Source organism: Macrotis lagotis, chromosome 3, assembly GCF_037893015.1.
Source record: "Macrotis lagotis isolate mMagLag1 chromosome 3, bilby.v1.9.chrom.fasta, whole genome shotgun sequence".
Taxonomy (NCBI): domain Eukaryota; kingdom Metazoa; phylum Chordata; class Mammalia; order Peramelemorphia; family Peramelidae; genus Macrotis; species Macrotis lagotis.
Window position 1 is genome coordinate 144,967,699 of NC_133660.1, and position 18,864 is coordinate 144,986,562.

An 18,864-nucleotide genomic window follows, 5' to 3' on the forward strand; every position below is an offset into this window, starting at 1 on the left:
CTGATTTCCCTATTCAGCTGAGGGAGCTCTGCTGCCCACACCTGAGTGTGGGGTAGGGGTAGGGGAGGGCTGTTACTGTGTTTGTTATGGGAAGAGGAGTCGGCTGAAAGTATGGAGCTCACAGCCCCAAACCAAACAGATCATTGTCCAGCCATACTCTGCAACTCTCTATGCTGGCCCTCTGTGGCTCCCCAGAGCACCACTCCCTCAGCCAAAGCTTCCCAGGCCTTAGACCCTGGCTCCCACAGACAAAGCCTCTGTGACTTAAGTTAGCTTTAGCCCGCCGCCCCTGGGGTGGCTCTCTGTTCTCTGCCCCCCAGCTGGCCCATGCTACTCTGAGACAGACGTTGTTGGGAGATGTTCTTCTAGCTTCTTTTACTGGGTTTTCTTGATTGAATTTCTCTCGAGATTTCTTTCATATTATTTCTGAGGGAAAGCCAGAAGAACTTAGCACAGTGCCTGGCTTCTTTCTGCCATCTTGAGAAGAAATCTTTATGATCTATCTTAATGGACCTGCTCATTTCATCAGTGCAATAGTCAGGGACGATTTTAGTGTATCTATAACGGAGAATACCATCTGTATTCAAAGAAAGAATTGTGGAGTTTAAACAAAGACCAAAGATTATTACCTTTATTATTTTTTTAATAAAGGTATATTATGTAATTTTGCTATCTCTTATATTTTATTTTTTCCTTAATGATATGATTTCTCTTGCAACATATTCAATTTTGATTAATGTATAGCGTGGAAACAATGTAAAGACTATCAGACTGCCTTCTGTGGGGTGTGGGGGGAGGCAAGCAAGATTGGGGGGAAAATTGTAAAATTAAAAAAAACAATAATTTTAAAAAATAAAGTAACAAGTATGTTTTACTTTACTTTTTTTTAGTAAATCCATATCAATTTGTTGAGCCTTTTGATCATTTTAATATTTTCATATGTATCATAGAATGAGGCTCTTTGAATACACCTATTTTAATTACCTCATGTTATAAATGAGGAAATTATGAACAAGGAAGGTAGAATGATTTGTTCATTTCTTACAGTTAATTGATGATAGACAAGAATGCGATCCATAGATCCTTATTCATTTCATTATGATAGATATGTGTTTGTGTATGTTGAATTTTATTGCATTTTTGTCAAAAAATACAAAATTCATTTTATGATTCCTGCATGAATATTTTTATTCTAATCTGGGTAGTACTCTAGAAGTTCTCTTCAAGCAAGAAAGAATATGGAAAAATTTGTATCCTCTTTGACATAAGATAGGAAATAAATTTGTAAATGCCATTTTGATCTACAAGTTAGCATTTTTGGTTTTTGGTTTTTTTGCAAGGCAGTGGGGTTAAGTGACTTGTCAGGGTCACACAGCCAGGTAATTATTAAGTTCCTGAGGCTAAATTTGAACTCAGGTCCTCTTGGTTCCAGGGCCAGTGTTCATCCACTGTGTCACCAAGCTGCCCTTACAAGTATTCTTGCAATTTAATTTTTTATTTCCTACAGACAAGAGGAAAATATGACTTCTGGTTAAATACAATTCCCAGTTTCTTTAGCATTTTTGTGCCCAATTATTGTACAATTGCAATCAAATCAATTGAGTATTATAAGGATACTGATGATAGGAAAGTGCCTTCAGGGAAAGCACGCTTAAATTCTTTGGTTCAATTCTAAGTGAAAAACTCATAGACTGACCCCAGAGGTAAAAAAGACAGACTTTAATTTACAAACCTACAAAATTTAGTTGAGAGTCAGTGAGTTACGTAAGGATAGGCTGAATAACAAAGGTCATGGGGGAAAAAGGAAAAGAAATGGAAAACAGCCATAAGAAATGACTGAACTTAGACCCTCAAGGATTCAGCGTGGAGCTGGGCATGAATTAGTCATTACAAACTGGGAAAGAAGTAGTCAAGTTAAAAGGAAAAGAGAAGAAAAGCTAAGAGAGAGAAACTTTGATCAGTATAGATCAAGCTACATGGAGCTGGGGCCATATTGTTAGAGAGAAGAAACAGAGAGAGAGTTTATATCAAATAGAGGGAACAGCACACTGGGAAAAGAAAGAGAGCATTTGCATCTGGGGGAGGAGAACTGCAAGCAGGGCAAGCTGGGAAAAGAATAATCAGGTTAAATAGGTTAAAGGGAAAAGAGAAGAAATTTCAAGGAAAGAAGGAAGAAGGAAATGACAAAGAGCCCGGGAGAGGAAAACAGAAGATAAACTTAGATCAACATAGATCCAACCACATTTAGCTGGGGCCATATTGTTCCAGCTATATGTCTAGACCATATCAGTGACTTAGAGAGAGATAGCATGTGAACCAAGCTTCCCTCCAGAAGAGGGAAAAATAGAAAGGGAGAAGGAAGGTGCGTTCTGTGGAAGCCCACTTCAAAACTCCTTTCTGGTGGGCAGGACAAGGGTGGTGCTTGACGAGTCTTTTAGCTCCTGACTCCAGGTATTCCCCAAAGCATTTGCCACAAAATGGTCCCTAAGAAGTGACTAAGGCAATACTAGTTGTATGGGTGGCATTCTGCCTACTATGTCCTTCATCCCTGTCCCCAGCAAAACAGGAGTAGATCTTGGGAGACACTGAAGCAACAGCAGCAGCTGCTGTTTCTAGAGCTCTCAGCCCTCATAGAGTTAAAGAGGTCACAGGGAGGGCTCTTTGCTAGCACAGAGGAAGTACTCTGTTGCTTTGCCCATACTCAGATCCTGGTCATACTCTTGGGACTGCCACACGGGAGCTTGGACTCTCATCATAGTTGCAGGGCAGAAAAAAGTGCTCATGGTCACTCACAGGTCAGACTACAGGCCAGAAGAGTAGTAACCTCTGGGAACCCTCCAGCCTGTGGACTTAATTGAATGTCTGCCATTGCCAAGACAACTACAAGTGGGACTCGAAATTCAGTAAATATATAATAGCTTTTTTAGGAGTGAATTAATTAAATGTTTGACCAAACATAGCCCACAAATGGTGTTATAAATAACCAGTGGCCCTTGGCAGAAAAAAGAAAGTTCCCCTTAGATCATACCACTTTGAAAGAACTGAAAACTTACAGGTCACTAGAAATATCTCTGAAAACAGCTGCTCAAAATCTCAGAAATTATTACAGTAAACTCTCCACCCTAGAAGCATATGAGGCACCCCTCCTTCTTAACAAAGAGTTAAAATCAAGTCATGTGGTGGGAAAATGAGCAAACAGAAAAAAAATCTCTGACCATAGAAAGTTATTATGATGACAAGGAAGATCAAACTACACATTCATAAAGAAGATAACAGAGTCAAAATTCCTACATCCAAAGCTACAAAGAAAAATATGAATTGGAAGAATTCAAAAAGGATTTTGAAAATGAAGTAAGACAGGTAAAGGAAAAATTGGGAAGAGAAATGAGAGTAATGTGAGAAAATAATGAAAAACTAGTCATCAAAAGAGACACAAAAAAATTCTGTAGGAAATACACTTTAAAATAAGACTTGTTCAATTGGTAAAAGGTTCAAAAATCTAATGAGGAGAAAAAATGATTAAAAAGCAGAATTGACCAAGATGAAAAAGAAGCACAAAAATTCATGAAGAAGAAAAAAACTTAAAAAGTAGAATTGACCAGTTGGAAAAGGAGATTCAAAAACTCACTAAAGAAAATAATTCCTTAAAAATTAGAAATGAGCAAAGGATAGCTAATCCCTTTATGAGAAATCAAGAACAAATAAGACAATCAAAAGAATGAAAAAAAAAAGAAGACAATGTGAAATATCTCACTGGAAAAACAAGTGTCCTGGAAAATAGCTTCAGAAGAGATAATTTTAAAATTATTGGACTACATGAAAGCCATGATCAAAAAAAGAACCTAGATATCATCTTTCCAGAAATTATCAAGGACAACTGCCTTAATAATCCAAGAACCTTAGAGTAAAATGGAAATGGAAAGAAGTCACTGATCATCTCCTGAAAGAGATCTCAAAATGAAGCTCCCTGGTCAAGGAGAAAATATTGCAAACAGCCAGAAAGAAATAATTCAAGTATCATGAAGCCACAATCAGGATAACACAATATTTAGTATTAAAGGATCTTACTGCTTGGAATATGTTATTCCAGAAGGTAAACGAGCTTGAATTACAACTAAGAATCAACTACCCAGTAAAATTAAGCATACTCTTTAAGGGCAAAAATGGACATTCAATAAAAAAAGAGGACTTTGAAACTTTACTGATGAAAAGATCAGAGCTGAACAGAAAATTTGATCTTCAAATATACAACAGAAGTGAAGCATAAAAAGGTAAATTGAAAGGGAAATCATAAAGGGCTTAATGATGTTGAACTATTTATATTCCTACATGGGAAGACTGATAATTCATTCTCATTCTCATTCTTTTTTTTTTTGTTTGTTTGTTTTTGCAAGGCAGATGAAGTTAAGTGGCTTGCCCAAGGCCACACAGCTAGGTAATTATTAAGTGTCTGAGGCCAGATTTGAACTTCTGACTCCAGGGTTGGTGCTCTATCCACTGAGCTACCTAGCCACCCCCATCATTCTCATTCTTAAGGCAATTAGAAAGTATATATGATAATGCACAGGGAGGAGTTGAATATAAATGAAATTAAGGGGTAAGAGAGTAGTAATATACTGGGAGAAAGGGAAGAAGGCTAAAATGGGATAGACAAAAGATGTAATCAAAAGCTTTTACAATGGAGTAGAAGGTGAGTGGCCCAGGAGGAATGAGTTAATCTTTCTCTCATCAGAATTGACTTAAAGAGGGATAACAGCCACTCTAAATTGAGTACAGAAACAGGAGATAAGAGAAGGTGGGAATGATGGATAGGAAGGCAGATTGGGGAGGGTCTAAATCAGAGGCAAAACACTTTTGAGGAGGGACAGAGTCAAAAAGGAGAGAGTGATTAAATGGAAGTGAGGGGAATGGGATGGAGAGAATTATAGTTAGCAGTAGTAACTGAAAAAAATACTTTGAAGCTAGTTTCTCTGATAACTGCTTTGTTTCTCAAACATAAAGAATATGAACAGTTCTCAGTTGAGGTTATCTACACCTATTGCCATATTGAAAAAATATTCTAGCTCATTTTAGATTGGAGAAATGAAATCAAAACAGTTCTTAGTTTCTACTTTATAATAGGACAGCAAAGCAAAATGATAATTATTGGAGGGTTTGTAGGGAAAATGAGACAGTAGTGCATTATTGGTGGAATTATGAACTGATTCAACCATTTTATAAAGCAATTTGAAACTATGCCCAAACACCTATAAAATCATGCCTACCTTTTGACCTAGCAAGTTCCTTTTAGCTTTGTGTTCCACAAGGGATGAAATACAAAAAGTGAAAGAACCTGTATATACAAGGACATATGTGTGTGTATATAAATACATACATACACACACACACAAACACACACACACACACACACACATATATATATGTATATATGTATTAGCTCTTTGGTAACAGAATTTGAAATTGAAGGAATGCCTATCAGTTGGAAAATGACTTAAATTGTGGTATGTGATTATGATAGAATGCTATTCTGCTATAAGAAATGATGAGCCAGATACTCTCAGAAAAACCTGGGATTTACACGAGGTGACACAAAGTGATATATACTGTGTAAAAGAAATTTTGTAGGATGGTCATCTGATATCAGCTAACTAAGCTTTTCTCAGCAATACTGTGACTCAAGACAATCTGAAGGATTTAGGATAAAGAATGCTATCCATCTTGAGAGGGAGAGCTGATGGTATCTGAATACAGATTGAAGTATGCTTTTTTTTACTTAATTTTTCTTAAAGTTTCTTTTTTTGGAAAGTGAATAGAGTCTATGTTTTCTCTCATAAAATGACTATTATAGAAATGTTTTGCATCACCACATTTATAACATCAATTTGCTTGCTTTTTTAAATGAGGGGAAGGGAGGAGAGAATTTGGAAAACAGTTTTAAAAACAAATTTTAAAAATTGTTATTATATGTAACTGGTGAAAAATAAAATACTAAGATGAAAAATAGAATTTGTAATGCAGAATGGATTGAAAAGTATAAAACCTACAAGCAAGTAGACCAATGAAGAAATCATAAAAATTGTCCTAGCTTTAAGTGATGATGTCTTATAGTAGCATAATGATATTGTACATGGAGAGAGGAATTCAAAGTTGAATGGAGAAAAATTGACAATTTATTAGAAGTGGCAGGAAGAGAAGAGGAAAGATTCAAGGATGACACAGATTGTAAATGTGATCGGCTGGAATGACAGTGATACCACCTCATCAAAGAACAGGAAAATTTGTAGGATGGATGGGTTTATATCTTTTTGGCCCAAATCAATTGGGTGGAATTACTCTTGTTTTAATAAACCTGAAAATTTATATATATATCTTGAAGTTTATGCATATATTTTTGTGAAATTAGAGCTGTATTTGGAAAATGTTGCTGGAAGAGTTTTCTCCCAGTTAATTGTTTCACATCTAACTTTAGTTGTGTTGATTTTGTATGAAAACTTTTAAATTTTCATTTAACATTGTCTATTTTATCTTCAGTATTCTTCTCTATTATTCATTTGGTCTTGAATTCTTCCCCTATTTCTAGATCTGAAAGTTGTAACTTCTTTAGAATGAAGACTTTTATATCTAAGTCATATCTTTATATGGAGTTTATCTTGATATAAGATGAATGATTTCTGCCAGACTGCTTTCTAGTTTTTAGTTTTTCCAAAAGTTTTTTTGTGAATTCTTACCCAGGTAGCTGGGGTTTTTGTTTCTATAAAACTCTTAGCAACTGGATTTTTTTTTTGCATTTTTACATAGTTAACTATTCCATAATCTTTATTATTTTAAGTTAGTATCAAGCTGTTTTTATTATTATTGATTTGTATAATAGTATAAAGTCTGGTATGTAAATTTCCTTTCCATTTCCCACTTTCCCCAAAGATTGTTTCTCCAAATGAATTTTATTTCTGTTTTTTTTTATTTTCTGCCTCTATAAAATAATCCTCTGATAGTTTGATATGTAGTTGAATAGTAAATTAATTTAGGTAAAATTGTCATTTTTGCTATATTGACTCAGCCTACTCAAGTAGTTAATATTTCTCCATTAGTTAAATCTACATTATTTCTGTAAAGAATATTATGTGTTGGGGTGGTGAAGTGGATAGAGCACCAGTCCTGGAGTCAGGAGTACCTGAGTTCAAATTCAGCCTCAGACACTTAATAATTACCTAGCTATGTGGCCTTGGGCAAATCACTTAACCCCATTGCCTTACAAAAACCTAAGGAAAAAAAGACTTATCTGTTTTTGTTGTTGACTTTTTTCTGTCATGTTCAACTCTCTGTGACTCCATTTTGTTTAAGATATTAGAATAGTTTGCCATTTCCTTTTCCAGTTCATTTTACAGATGAGGAAACTAAGGTATGCAGGGTTAAGTGACTTGCCCAAAGACATACAACTAGTGAAGTGTCTAAGGCAGAATTTGAACTCAGAGCCTGACCTGACATTCATCTACTGTGCTACCTAGCTATGTCTGACTTAAGCAGTTGAAAAGAGAGGAGCCCAAAGTCATTCAGTGCCACTTGAAGGTATTCCTTTGCCACACTGAAGATCTGTCAAATAGTATAGTTTAACAAGACATGAGAGGTTGTTCATGATAATATGTTTATACTTCTGTATCTCCATATGGTGATTCAAGAATATTAAGAAATGTTTTAATTATCTTCAATATACTCTATTTAAGAAAGGGTAATTGAATCTCTATTGCTACTAATAAAGATTTCCATAAAAATGTTAAAAGTATTCTTGATCATAAAGAATTAGCTTATGGCTACCTAGGATTTTTCTTCTTTTACAACTGATTCTATTCAACCAATCTGCAATTTATTTCTCATGAATTCTAAATAGGCAAGGTCTCATTGCCTACCGTTTTACTAGTAAATTTTTGGTCTATTTGATCCATGTTATTCTAAACATTCTTCATTAACTAAAAGTAGTGAAATAATTTCAGTTTATAGTTGTCAATAAAATTTAGATATTAATTCTTAGGTTGTGTGTAGCAATCCAAGAAGCTAACAAACTAAGAGAAGAAAACACAAATCTGGAAAAACAGAGAAAAGAACTTAAAATTCTATGTGCTGACTTAGAAAAGAAGAACTATGAAGCAGTTATAAGAGCCAAGAGCAGCATGCAACTCTTAGAAGATGCTAACCTTCAGAAAAATCAGGTGAGGAAATTCATACATCTGAATATAATAAAAAAATTTCCTTTTTTACAAAAATTTCCATTCCTAGACTTGTGAAGGAAAATACCATCCATATTCAGAGAAGGTACTGAGGTGTTTAACTACAGACCAAAGTTTTACTATCTTCAATTTTTAAAAGTTGTCTTAGGTCATTTTTTTCTCTCTAAATGTTATTTTTTCCCATTTGGATTTAATTCTTCTTTCCCAACATGATCATTATGGATCTGTATTTAACATTGATTGCTTTCTGTCAAGGGAAGGGGACAGTAAAGGGAAGAAGGGAGAAAAATGTAAAACTCAAAACTTTGCAAAGAAAAATGATTGTTGAAAAGAAAGGAAAAAAAGATTACCCTTTTAGGACAAAGATTCAAATAATGCGAAAAACCTATCAGGTATTTAGTTTAAAAAAAAATTTTCAGACAGTATTCTGGGGTCATTATGTTTTTAGTCCTGTCTCTTGTATCTCTTGTTTATTCAGTATTAATTATGACTGAAGCATACTACAGAATCTTTAATTATCAATTAAAGAATTAAATAAAAATTTTGTTCCAACATGTTTTAGACCAGTTTGAGGTCTTACTAAGATTTCATTAATAAGAAATTAACCAAAAATGTTATTTTCTGGTTGACCCTCAGTGACCCACTAACTAGAATAATCCATTCTGTTCCTCATTTTTTTTTGGGGGGGTGGCAAAGGAATTGAAATTAAATGACAGGTCACAGGGCTAGTAAATGTCAATTGTCTGAGACAAGATTTGAACTCAAACCATCCTGACTTTAGGGCCTTTAGTGTATATACATTTGCCACCTAGATGCCCTAGTTCAACAAGGACTTTTTTAATGCTTACATGGCAAGCATTGTGGTAGGCAGAAGAGATAGAGACAAAAATGAGACCATTCTGACACTCCTGAAGCTTACATTTTACACCATGTACACAAATAAACCAATACAAAATATATACAAAGTTCATGCAAGTAATTTCCTAGAGTAGAAAATACCACAGCTATGATATTTGTATCAGTTTTTATAAGATGTCCCTTGAACTGAGTTTTCTAGGTAATCAAGATTTTGTTTTAATTGATCAAGATGATAATTAATGTTCATGGAGATGGTTTCCTTAATTTTTTAAGTTTGATCATATATCATATAATTTAGATTTTAGAGATCATTTAATTTCTTCCCCTTTCAGGAAACTTAGATCCACAGAGATAAAACAACAACAACAACAAAATTGGGATTCAATTAAGATTCTGTTGCTTTATAGAGCGTTTGTCTTTCAAGAATACATTCTGATTCAACAAGAAAAATATTTTCCCCCCCAAACTTAACAAACTATCTTCATCTGCTATCAACAACAGCTAAATAATTGCTTTGGAAATAGGTCAAAACAGAAAAAATAGTTCGCTGACAGTTTTTTGGTTAAACATTTGAAGATCTCTGCACAGGTGGGTCTAGCTACTAGTAAGCAAGGGATATTTGTCCTTCTATCCTCCCCTTCTGAATCTGGGGAGAAGATCTTGTTATAAAAAGCACAAAAAAAGAATATGAAAAGTAAAAATAGTGGGGCAATTTGAAATTTCTGAAAAACATGAAACTATGAATAAAGGTTTAGGGGAAACTGCCTTTGAAGTTGAAACAGTAGATGGGACAGTGAGTGAGCTAATGAAAATAGCTGAGCACTATGATAGACATAGACACACAATTCCTTTTATTGAAATACTACCCACACACTAATACTGTTGGTGAAATGATGAATTGATCCAACCATTTTAGAGATCAATTTGAAATTATTTCCAGAGTGCTATAAAACTGTACATATCCTTTGATCCAGCAGTTCTACTACTATTAGGTTTATATCCTAAGGAAATTTTTTTTTAAATTGTAAAGGGTACAGGATACATTCTAGGTATAGGGAATGATATGAATTGTAGGCACATAGCTGGGAAACATGGAGCATGTTTTATGAAAATTAAGTAAGCCAATTTGACCAGAATATAGATGTGAAATACAATAAGTGGGGGCTGATAGTGTAGACAGTTGTAAATATGGTTTTTCAAAATTCCATAATCTGATTGAAGCCATGTTACTGAGAATCTCGAGCCCTAGACTGAAGAATTTGTGCTTAATATAGAAATCTGGTGAATTTCTCTGAATTGAAATGTGATAAAGTGTCATGGGACCATATATTTAAAGAAGCCATTTAGTTCAGCCCTGTTATCTTACAGGTTAGGCAATTGAGATCCAGTGATGTGAAATGACTTTTTCACAATCAGAGATGGATATTAGGATGATTAAAATGGCAGCAACAAGAAAAATTGGGGAAAAAACAAGATTAGCTAGGAGGCTCTTACAGTAATCAACATAAGATGTTGAATCCAAATATTATAGATAAGAAAAAGAAAAATCCAAAACCTATTTTAAAATTAGAAAGCTAGATTTTAATGATATTAAGTAGAAATGTGTTGGATAGAAGATGAAATAACTGCAGAAACAAAAGTTTGAGCTTCTAAACACTTTGATTTATTAAGCAATACTTGTCAGATGCCTAACAAATTAGTACCAGGCCACTTTCTCAGCTTAGGACTGGATCATGAGCTCTGGAGGGGACAGATATTTCTGAATTAAAAAGAATCAAATAAGACCAATTAATTAAAAGAAAACAATACAATATTCATCAGATTTATAATTTAATTTAAAAAATTAGGTTTTCCTAAATTGGGTGGGAGAGATTGAGCAGGTATAATTCCATAAAATAAGAAAGGAAATTGCCCCATTCCCCCCCAAGGATTTCTAATAAAGGAATATAGAAAGAATAGCATCAATATTGGGACCAGTTTTCAAATAAGACATATGGGTTGCTTAAAATGTACACTTTTGAGAAAACTACTTATATCCATCTTTGTATCTGACTAGATATCTTGTCAGTATAACTTGATCTCTGAGACCCTGATTAAGGTCTCTCTAAGCAGCAGATAGGGGTGCTAGGCTGGGTTCAAACAATACAATAAGCTTTTTTCCCCCAATTCCTATGATTGAATAAGGTTTTCTCACAAGACAGAATTTGGATTAGAACTATAATTGAATAGAAAAGGGAACTGAGCTAGATCCAGAATTGAGTCACAAGATGGAGTCAGTGTGGTTCCCTCAGTTCCCACAAAACTTTGGTCCTATTCCCCTCAATTGTCTCAATTTCTTCAGAGAATTCTTCAAATTTCTCAAAGGAATATTAAGAGTCAAAGAGAACTCCAAGGTTTTTAGAACAGTCAATTAATAAGCATTTATTAAATGCCCATGGTCTTACCTACCTTCCAGAGAATGGATATCCTTGAGTAGAAGATCCATTTGAATGAATCACAAAAGATGTTGATTTTTATTCTGGGTTGTAGGTAGCTGAAAATAGAGAATTAAAAACACAATTTTTAATTTATCGATACATAATTATTTAATACAGTTCTTCCTGTATGCTATTTTCTATTAATTGTACTTTTTATAATAATAGAAGTTATTGTTTTCTGAAGGTATTGTTTGAAGAGAAACAAAAAGAAGAAGCTATTGAGAAAATGAAAGAAACAGTTTCTCGACTTGTACAAGATTCTATTATGCGAACCAACAAAGAAGTAAGAGACTTATGATTTTGTCATTTAAAATAAAAATATAAAAATATACAGAGTAACTAAATACTGCATAATCTGTCTGTGTGTGTGTGTGTGTAGGTGTGTACAGTGTGTACGTGTGTGTGTGAGAGAGAGAGAGAGAGAGAAACACAAAGAGACAGAAGAGAGTGAAAGCACACAGGTATAGATAAAAGAAAGAGGATATTAGATTACTGGACCAAGATGAAGAGAGGATCATGGAAGAAATTTAAAAAAAAGACTTTAAAAGAAATTTGTAACCCTAAAACTAGACCTAGTTATTTTTGCAATATAGTGAAATAAAAAGTGTTTCATTTGGATTCAGTGGACATGAGTTCAAATCTGAGCCCTTCCATTTAAAAACTTTGTAAAAGAACTTCTAATTCAAAAGAGACCTGCTAGCCTAAACTAAAAAGAAATCTTCACTATAACATTCCTGACAAGTAGTCATCCTACCTCTGCTTAAAAAACTCTAAGGAGTGGAAAACTACTACTTAAGGCGGTTCATTCTATTTTTGGACAATTCTTAATTGTGATAAAAAGTTTTGTGACATCAAGCTTAAATTTGCCTCTTTACTACTGCTACTCATTGTTCCTAGAACTGCCTTCTTAAGCCAAATAATACAAATCTAATCTCCCTCTAGGGAAGAAGAAAGAGAAGAAAATACATATTTATTAAGTGCCTACTATAGGTCAGGCTGTTTTAAACACTTTGCAAATATTATCTGATTTGATCTTCACAACCACCCTAGGAGGTAGGTGCTGTTATTATCACTATTTTGCTGATGAGGAAACTGAGGCAGACAGAGGTTAAGGGACTTTTCTGAAGTCACAGTGCTGGTAGTGTCTGATCCTACTTGAATTAAGTTCTTCTGATTCCAGTCATCACACTATCAACTGCCTTAATACATGAAGACAACTATCTTGTCCTCACTGAGTCTCCTCTTTCCTAAGCTAAACACACCCAGTTCTTTCAATGGATCTTCATAAGGCATGAATCCAAACAAGACCTTCACTTATTTTTGGATATTCTCCCACTTGATAAATGTACTTCTTAAATTGTGGTACTCTAAATACTAGACACTCTGTCACTAACTTTTCATAACTCTGTTCTCTTGCTCCTTCTTCACCTTGCTAACAACTTCTCAGTGTTCTTTGCTAGATCTTCATTCATGCCATGTCTACTAACTCAGTGTCTCCATGACTCTGTCCTGGCCTTACTAAACAAGTGACCTCTTGGTTCTTGTAGGCTCAGTTGTCATCTTTGTGCAAATGATCTCACTGCCACATTACACTGGTGATTTGTGTTGAGTCAATCTATTGAAATCCCTAGAATCTTTTCACACAAACTGCTGTCCACATCTCCATTATCTTGGACTTACAAGGTTGATTGTTCTGAAACCAAGTGTAAGACTTTAAATATTTATCCCTACTAAATTTCTTCTTACTAGATTATGCCCAATGTCCTGGTCTGTCATTAAATATAAAAATGTCCCTCCCAGTTTTGTGTCACCTAAAGATTTAGTGGGCGTGTCACCTATATCTCTATCCAATTATTAAAATGTTACAACACAGGACGAAATAACTCAAAAACACTCCACTGCAAATGTTCTTCTATGTCAGTATTTAACCATTAATGACTACCCTATGATTTTGACCATACAATCAACTGTTAATCCATCTGATTATATAATCATCTAATGTGCTTTTCGCCATTTTTCCCCAAGAAGAGTATGAGATTATTTATTAAAAATCTAGGTAAACTATATCTATACATGTCCTCGATTTACTCATTTAATAACTGTTAAAAAGTAAATAAGATTTCTCTTTATAATCACAATTTCCTTTTCAAGATATTCATTAACTATCTTCTAAATGATTTGTCCTACAATTTTTCCACATACTGGAGTCAACTCACTAGTTTGCAGTTTGTGGATTTATGTCCCTGATTTGTTTTAGTTTTTTTTTAAAAAAAAAAACCCAGCAACTATCCTTTTCTAGACCTGTACTCCCTTTCCTGTTTTCTGTTATCTTTCATATATATCACTGACAATGGCTCAGGAATCCTCTCTGCCACTCCTTCAGTACCCAAAGATTTGGATAATATGAATTCATCATCATCATCTGGGGCTCTATCATACTGCATCCAACTCCCTGTGAACCAATTCTTTTTTTACATTGCATTATTGTGTTGTTTCCCTTTCAAGAGTAATCAAAAGCAAAACAGAAATTGAACAGGTTCATCCTCTATTTCCCCTTAGCCTACCCACTCCAGATAAAGGTCTTATCCACTCTCTGACTCTTCTTTTTTTCCCTCCATGTTACTTTCTAATCCAGTCTCTTTTGTGCGTGTGGGGATAAGACTGAACTCTAGCCAGACTCGGTTCTTTTTGAAACTTTAGCATTCCTGATGGTGATTCACAGAATAATTTTTATATTATCCCATTTCCTGCTTTTTGCTTTATTTTCTACATTTTAAAATCTGATTGACTGATAGTCTAAACTCCTGGAAAAAATCCATCTATATTGGGGCTACCTTTTATTTCCATATGCTCTCCAATCCAATTACCAATTACCAAACGAATCTCATGGTTTATCTGAAGCTGTTCTCTCCAAAGAGACTTGAAATGTCTTAATTGTTAAATCATATGGCATTTTCTCCACATTTATCCTTCTTTTTTTATATTTTATTTTATTTTTTTAATTCTCATTTTGTACAAATTTTTTTTACATTAATAAAATATTCTTGTTTAAGAGTAAACAAAATACCCCTCCCCCCATGAATATAGAGACTTGCTTGGGTGATAAAGTAAAGGGGAGAGAAAAAAATTAAAATTAAAAAAAATAATAGTAATAATTGTAGGTGTGGCCAGGTGGCACAATGGACAAAGTACCAGCCCTGGAGCCACAAGCACCCGAGCCCACATCCAGCCCCATAGACCCAACAATCACCCAGCCGTGTGACATGCAAGCCACCCGATCCCCACTGCCCTGCAAAAACCAAAAAGAAGGAAAAAAAAGACCCAAAATAAAATAAAATAGTAATCATAGTAAGGGTGGCTGGGTGGCAGACAGAGCATTGGCCCCTGAGCCAGGAGCACCTGGGTCCAAATCCGGCCTCAGACACCCAAAGATCATCCTGCTATGTGGCCCCAGGCAGGCCACCCAGCCCCATTTGCCCTGCACCCTCCCCCAAATAATAATAATAATAATAAATGTGCTTCAGTCTTTGTTCCAACACCTACAACTCTGTCATGGGTGGATCGCATTCTTTATGGTAAGTCCATTGCAAAAGTTGCTTCCATATTTTTCCAACATTGCCATTGGTGATCGCAACTCCCTCCTTTCTTATTTCTCCACTACCATGTACTATATTTTCTCTCTCCTTTCACTCTGACTCTATTGTAGGGTCATTGAGTGGCACAGCAGACAGATCCCTGGTCCTGGGGCCAAGAGGCCCTGAGCCCCATACCGCCCCTTAGGCCCAGAATCCACCTGGCCCTATGGTCCTGGGCAGGCCTTTCAATCCCAGCCCCTTGCAAGAAGTAAGAAAGAAAATGTGTTATATCTGACCACTCTCCCCCCATGGTCTATCCTCTCCTCCTTTATTCACATCCCCACCCCTTCCCCCTGTTCCCCCCTCCTTCTTACTCCAGATGTCTATACCCCATTGAGTATATATGCTGTTTTCTCTCCTAGTCACCTCTGATGAGAGCAAAGGTTCCCTCATTCCCCCTTGCCTCCCCCCTTCCATATCATTGCAATAGCTCATTGTAATAAAGAAAAATCTTATTATATGAAATATCTTGGACTATTGCCCCTTTCCTTTCTCCCAATACATTTCCCTTTTTTCCTGTTGACTCCATTTTTACACCATATTTTATCTTCGAATTCAGCATTCTCTTGTGCTTCAACTATAAAAGCTCCCTCTACCTTCTTTATTAACTGAGAAGGTTCATATGAGTATTATCAGTGTCATTTTTCTATGCAGGAATACATGTAGTTCATCATCATTAAGTCCCTCATATTTTCCCCCTCTCCTCCAATCTCCATGCTTCACCTGAGTCCTGTATCTGAAGATCAAACCTTCTGTTCAGCTCTGGCCATTCCAAAAGGAACCTTTGAAATTCCCCTGGTTCATTGAAAGTCCATCTTTTTCCCTGGAAGAGGACATTCAGCCTTGCTGGGTAGTTCATTCTTGGACGTATTCTAAGCTCTTTTGCCTTCTGGTATATTGTATTCCAAGCCGTATGAGCTGCTAATGTAGTTGCTGCTAAGTCCTGTGTGATCCTGACTGCAGCTCCATTATATTTGAACTGTGTCCTTCTGGCTGCTTGTAGTATTTTCTCTTTGACTTCGGAGTTCTGGAACTTGGCTACCATATTCCTAGGGGTTGTTTTTTTGGGATTTCTTTCTTGGGGGGATCAGTGGATTCTCTCCATTTCTATTTTGCCCTCTGCTTCTAGAATATTAGGGCAATTTTCCTGTAGTAATTCTTTGAAAATGATGTCAAGGCTCTTTTCCTGATCATGACTTTCAGGTATTCTAATAATTTTTAAATTATCTTTCCTAAGCCTGTTTTCCATATCAGTTGTTTTTTCAATGAGATATTTCACATTTTCTTCTAATTTTTCATTTTTTTGGTTTTGAAGTATTGATTCCTGATTTCTGGTAAATTCATCAATCTCCCTGAATTCTATTCTTTGTCTGAAGGATTTGTTCTCCTCAGAGAGTTTTCTTATCTCTTTTTCCATCTGTCCAATTTTGCTTTTTAAGGCATTCTCCTCAGTAACTTTTTGAACTGTTTTATCCATTTGACCTAAGCTGGTTTTTAGCATATTATTTTCTTCAGCATTTTTTTGGATTTCCTTGACTAGGCTGCTGACTTCATTTTCATGTTGTTCCTGCATCTCTTTCATTTCTTTTCCCAGTTTTTCTTCTAACTCCCTAATTTGATTTTCAAAGTCTTTTTTTGAGGTTTGTCATAGCCTGAGCCCAATTTCTGTTTTTCTTGGAGTCTTTAGATGCAGGAGCTTGTGCTTCCTCATCTTCAGACTGAGTATTTTGATCCTTCTTGGGCTCATTTGCAAAATACTTCTCAATGGTCTTCCTCTTGTTTCTTTTCTTGCTCATTTTCCCAGCCTGGGCCTGGTTTTGGGGTGCTTCCTGAGCTTTTGGGACACTCCCACAAGGGTCTCAGTGTGTGAGGTTCTGTCCTCCCTCCTGGTCTGTGAATGACCATAAGTGCCCCTCCTCTGCCACGGGGCTGAGGTGGGGGGGGGGGGCCCTGCTGTTCTGTGGGGAGGCCTAGACTGGGATCAGGATCTGAATGTGGTCAGAGCCCCAGAGTCCTGTTCCAGGGCCAGAGGACAGAGCTCTGCAGTCTCTCTTCACTCCCTAGGTTCAATGGGCTCATGCCCTGGGGGCTCCTGCTTACCAGCTCAGCCTGCTTCTGTTTCTGGATCTGGGCTGTGCTGGCCAAGCTGCTGGCTGTGTGCCCTGAGGGCTGGGCTCCATGTGCTTGCTCTGTCAGAGGTCCCCCGCTGTTCCCCCACTTTGTGCCCGGTGCTCCCGGGGTGCAGCTCAGGAGACTCCCCCGCTGCTGTGAGCCGCGGCTCCCAGGGCCCTGGTGCTGCCTCCGGGAGGATGAAGTTCTTTGGCTCTGGTGGGCCACCCCACTGGCCGGCTGCCCCTCCCACTCTGGGGAGCAGAACCTTTCTGCTCTTTTCCAGACTGCCTTGAGTAGGGGAACTGCCTCAATGGGTCCCTTTGTGGGTTCTGTCTCTCGAAAGTTTAGTTTAGAGTCCTTAGTTTCAAGTTTTATCACAGAGCGCCTAAGACTGGATCACTTCTTGTCGCCATTTTGCCACATTTATCCTTCTTAACCTCTGATTTTCATCCTGGATATATCATTGTGACTTCTAATAACTGCTCTCCCTTGGTTCTTCACTTTGCTAACTGCTTCTTCTCAGTATTTTTTGCTGTATCTTCATCCATAATATGTCCACTCATGTGAATGTCCCTAAAGCTTTGTCCTTTCCTTTTCTCTCTATATTAAGTTGCTTAGGTATCCCCTTGGTTCCTGTGAGCTCAGTTAAAGTTATCTATGCAAATGGTTCCCACATCTGTTTACCCAGCCCTAAAATTTGTCTTGAACTTCTGTCACAACAAATACATTCAGCTGCCAAATCTCATCCCTTTTTATGCGCATTTGTCACTTGGAAAATCTGATAGAGACTTTCATTACCCTTTATCTGCTTTATTATGTATCCATCTGACTGATTTTCCTACAGCAAGTATTTTTCTGCTCCTCAGGCTATCTTCCACTTCCAAAGTGATTTTTCTTAAAGTATAGATCTGAAGGTCTTGTTTACTAAGTTAACTTCAACAGTTCCCACCCCTTACTTCATGGATCAACTACAAGTTGTTCTCTTCAGCCTTTAAACTTTTCACAGCTTGACCCTTTTTGCCTTGCCAGTCTTCTAACACTTTATTCCTTTCCCTGCATACTGTGGTTGGGCCATTCTATCCTACTTGATTTTCCTCATAGAATATTCCATCTTATATTGCCATTCTTTTGCTGTTTCCCAGGTCTAAAATGTTCTTCCTACCCACCTTCTAAATCTCAGAGTTCCTGGCTTCCTTCAAGAATTAGCTCAAATGTTACCTTCTGAAGGAGGCCTTTCCTAGTTCCTTAGGTGCTAGTGCCTTCCATGGATTCAGAGATTGACAGCTTGGAAAGGAACTGAGATACTATCTAGCTTAATTCCTTCTCTTTATAGATAAAGAGATGAGACCAAGAAGTTTTAAATGAAATATCTAGAGTCACACAGTTAAGTAAGTGTCTGAAGCTAAATTTGAACCCAGGTGTTTCCCACTCTTAAGTCTACTTCATCACTTGTATGTTGCCAACCATTTTAAAAAGTTCATAAAATCAGATCAATAAGTAAATGTTCAAGATGAAATCACAACTTAACCAGAAGAAATTTTTTTTGAAATTCTCAGTAAC

At 36.3% G+C, this 18,864-nt stretch overlaps 1 protein-coding gene across 5 annotated transcripts in view; it reads left to right on the forward strand.

The window, feature by feature from the left end:
• SCLT1 (sodium channel and clathrin linker 1) overlaps window positions 1-18,864 on the forward strand; it is a 287,110-nt gene that overhangs the window by 133,714 nt on the left and 134,532 nt on the right. For all 5 annotated transcript variants that reach the window (XM_074229305.1, XM_074229306.1, XM_074229307.1 and 2 more), the window contains 2 exons: window positions 8,027-8,204; window positions 11,742-11,840. In XM_074229305.1, the coding sequence (XP_074085406.1) occupies window positions 8,027-8,204; window positions 11,742-11,840 (277 nt within the window). The remainder of the gene's footprint in view (window positions 1-8,026; window positions 8,205-11,741; window positions 11,841-18,864) is intronic.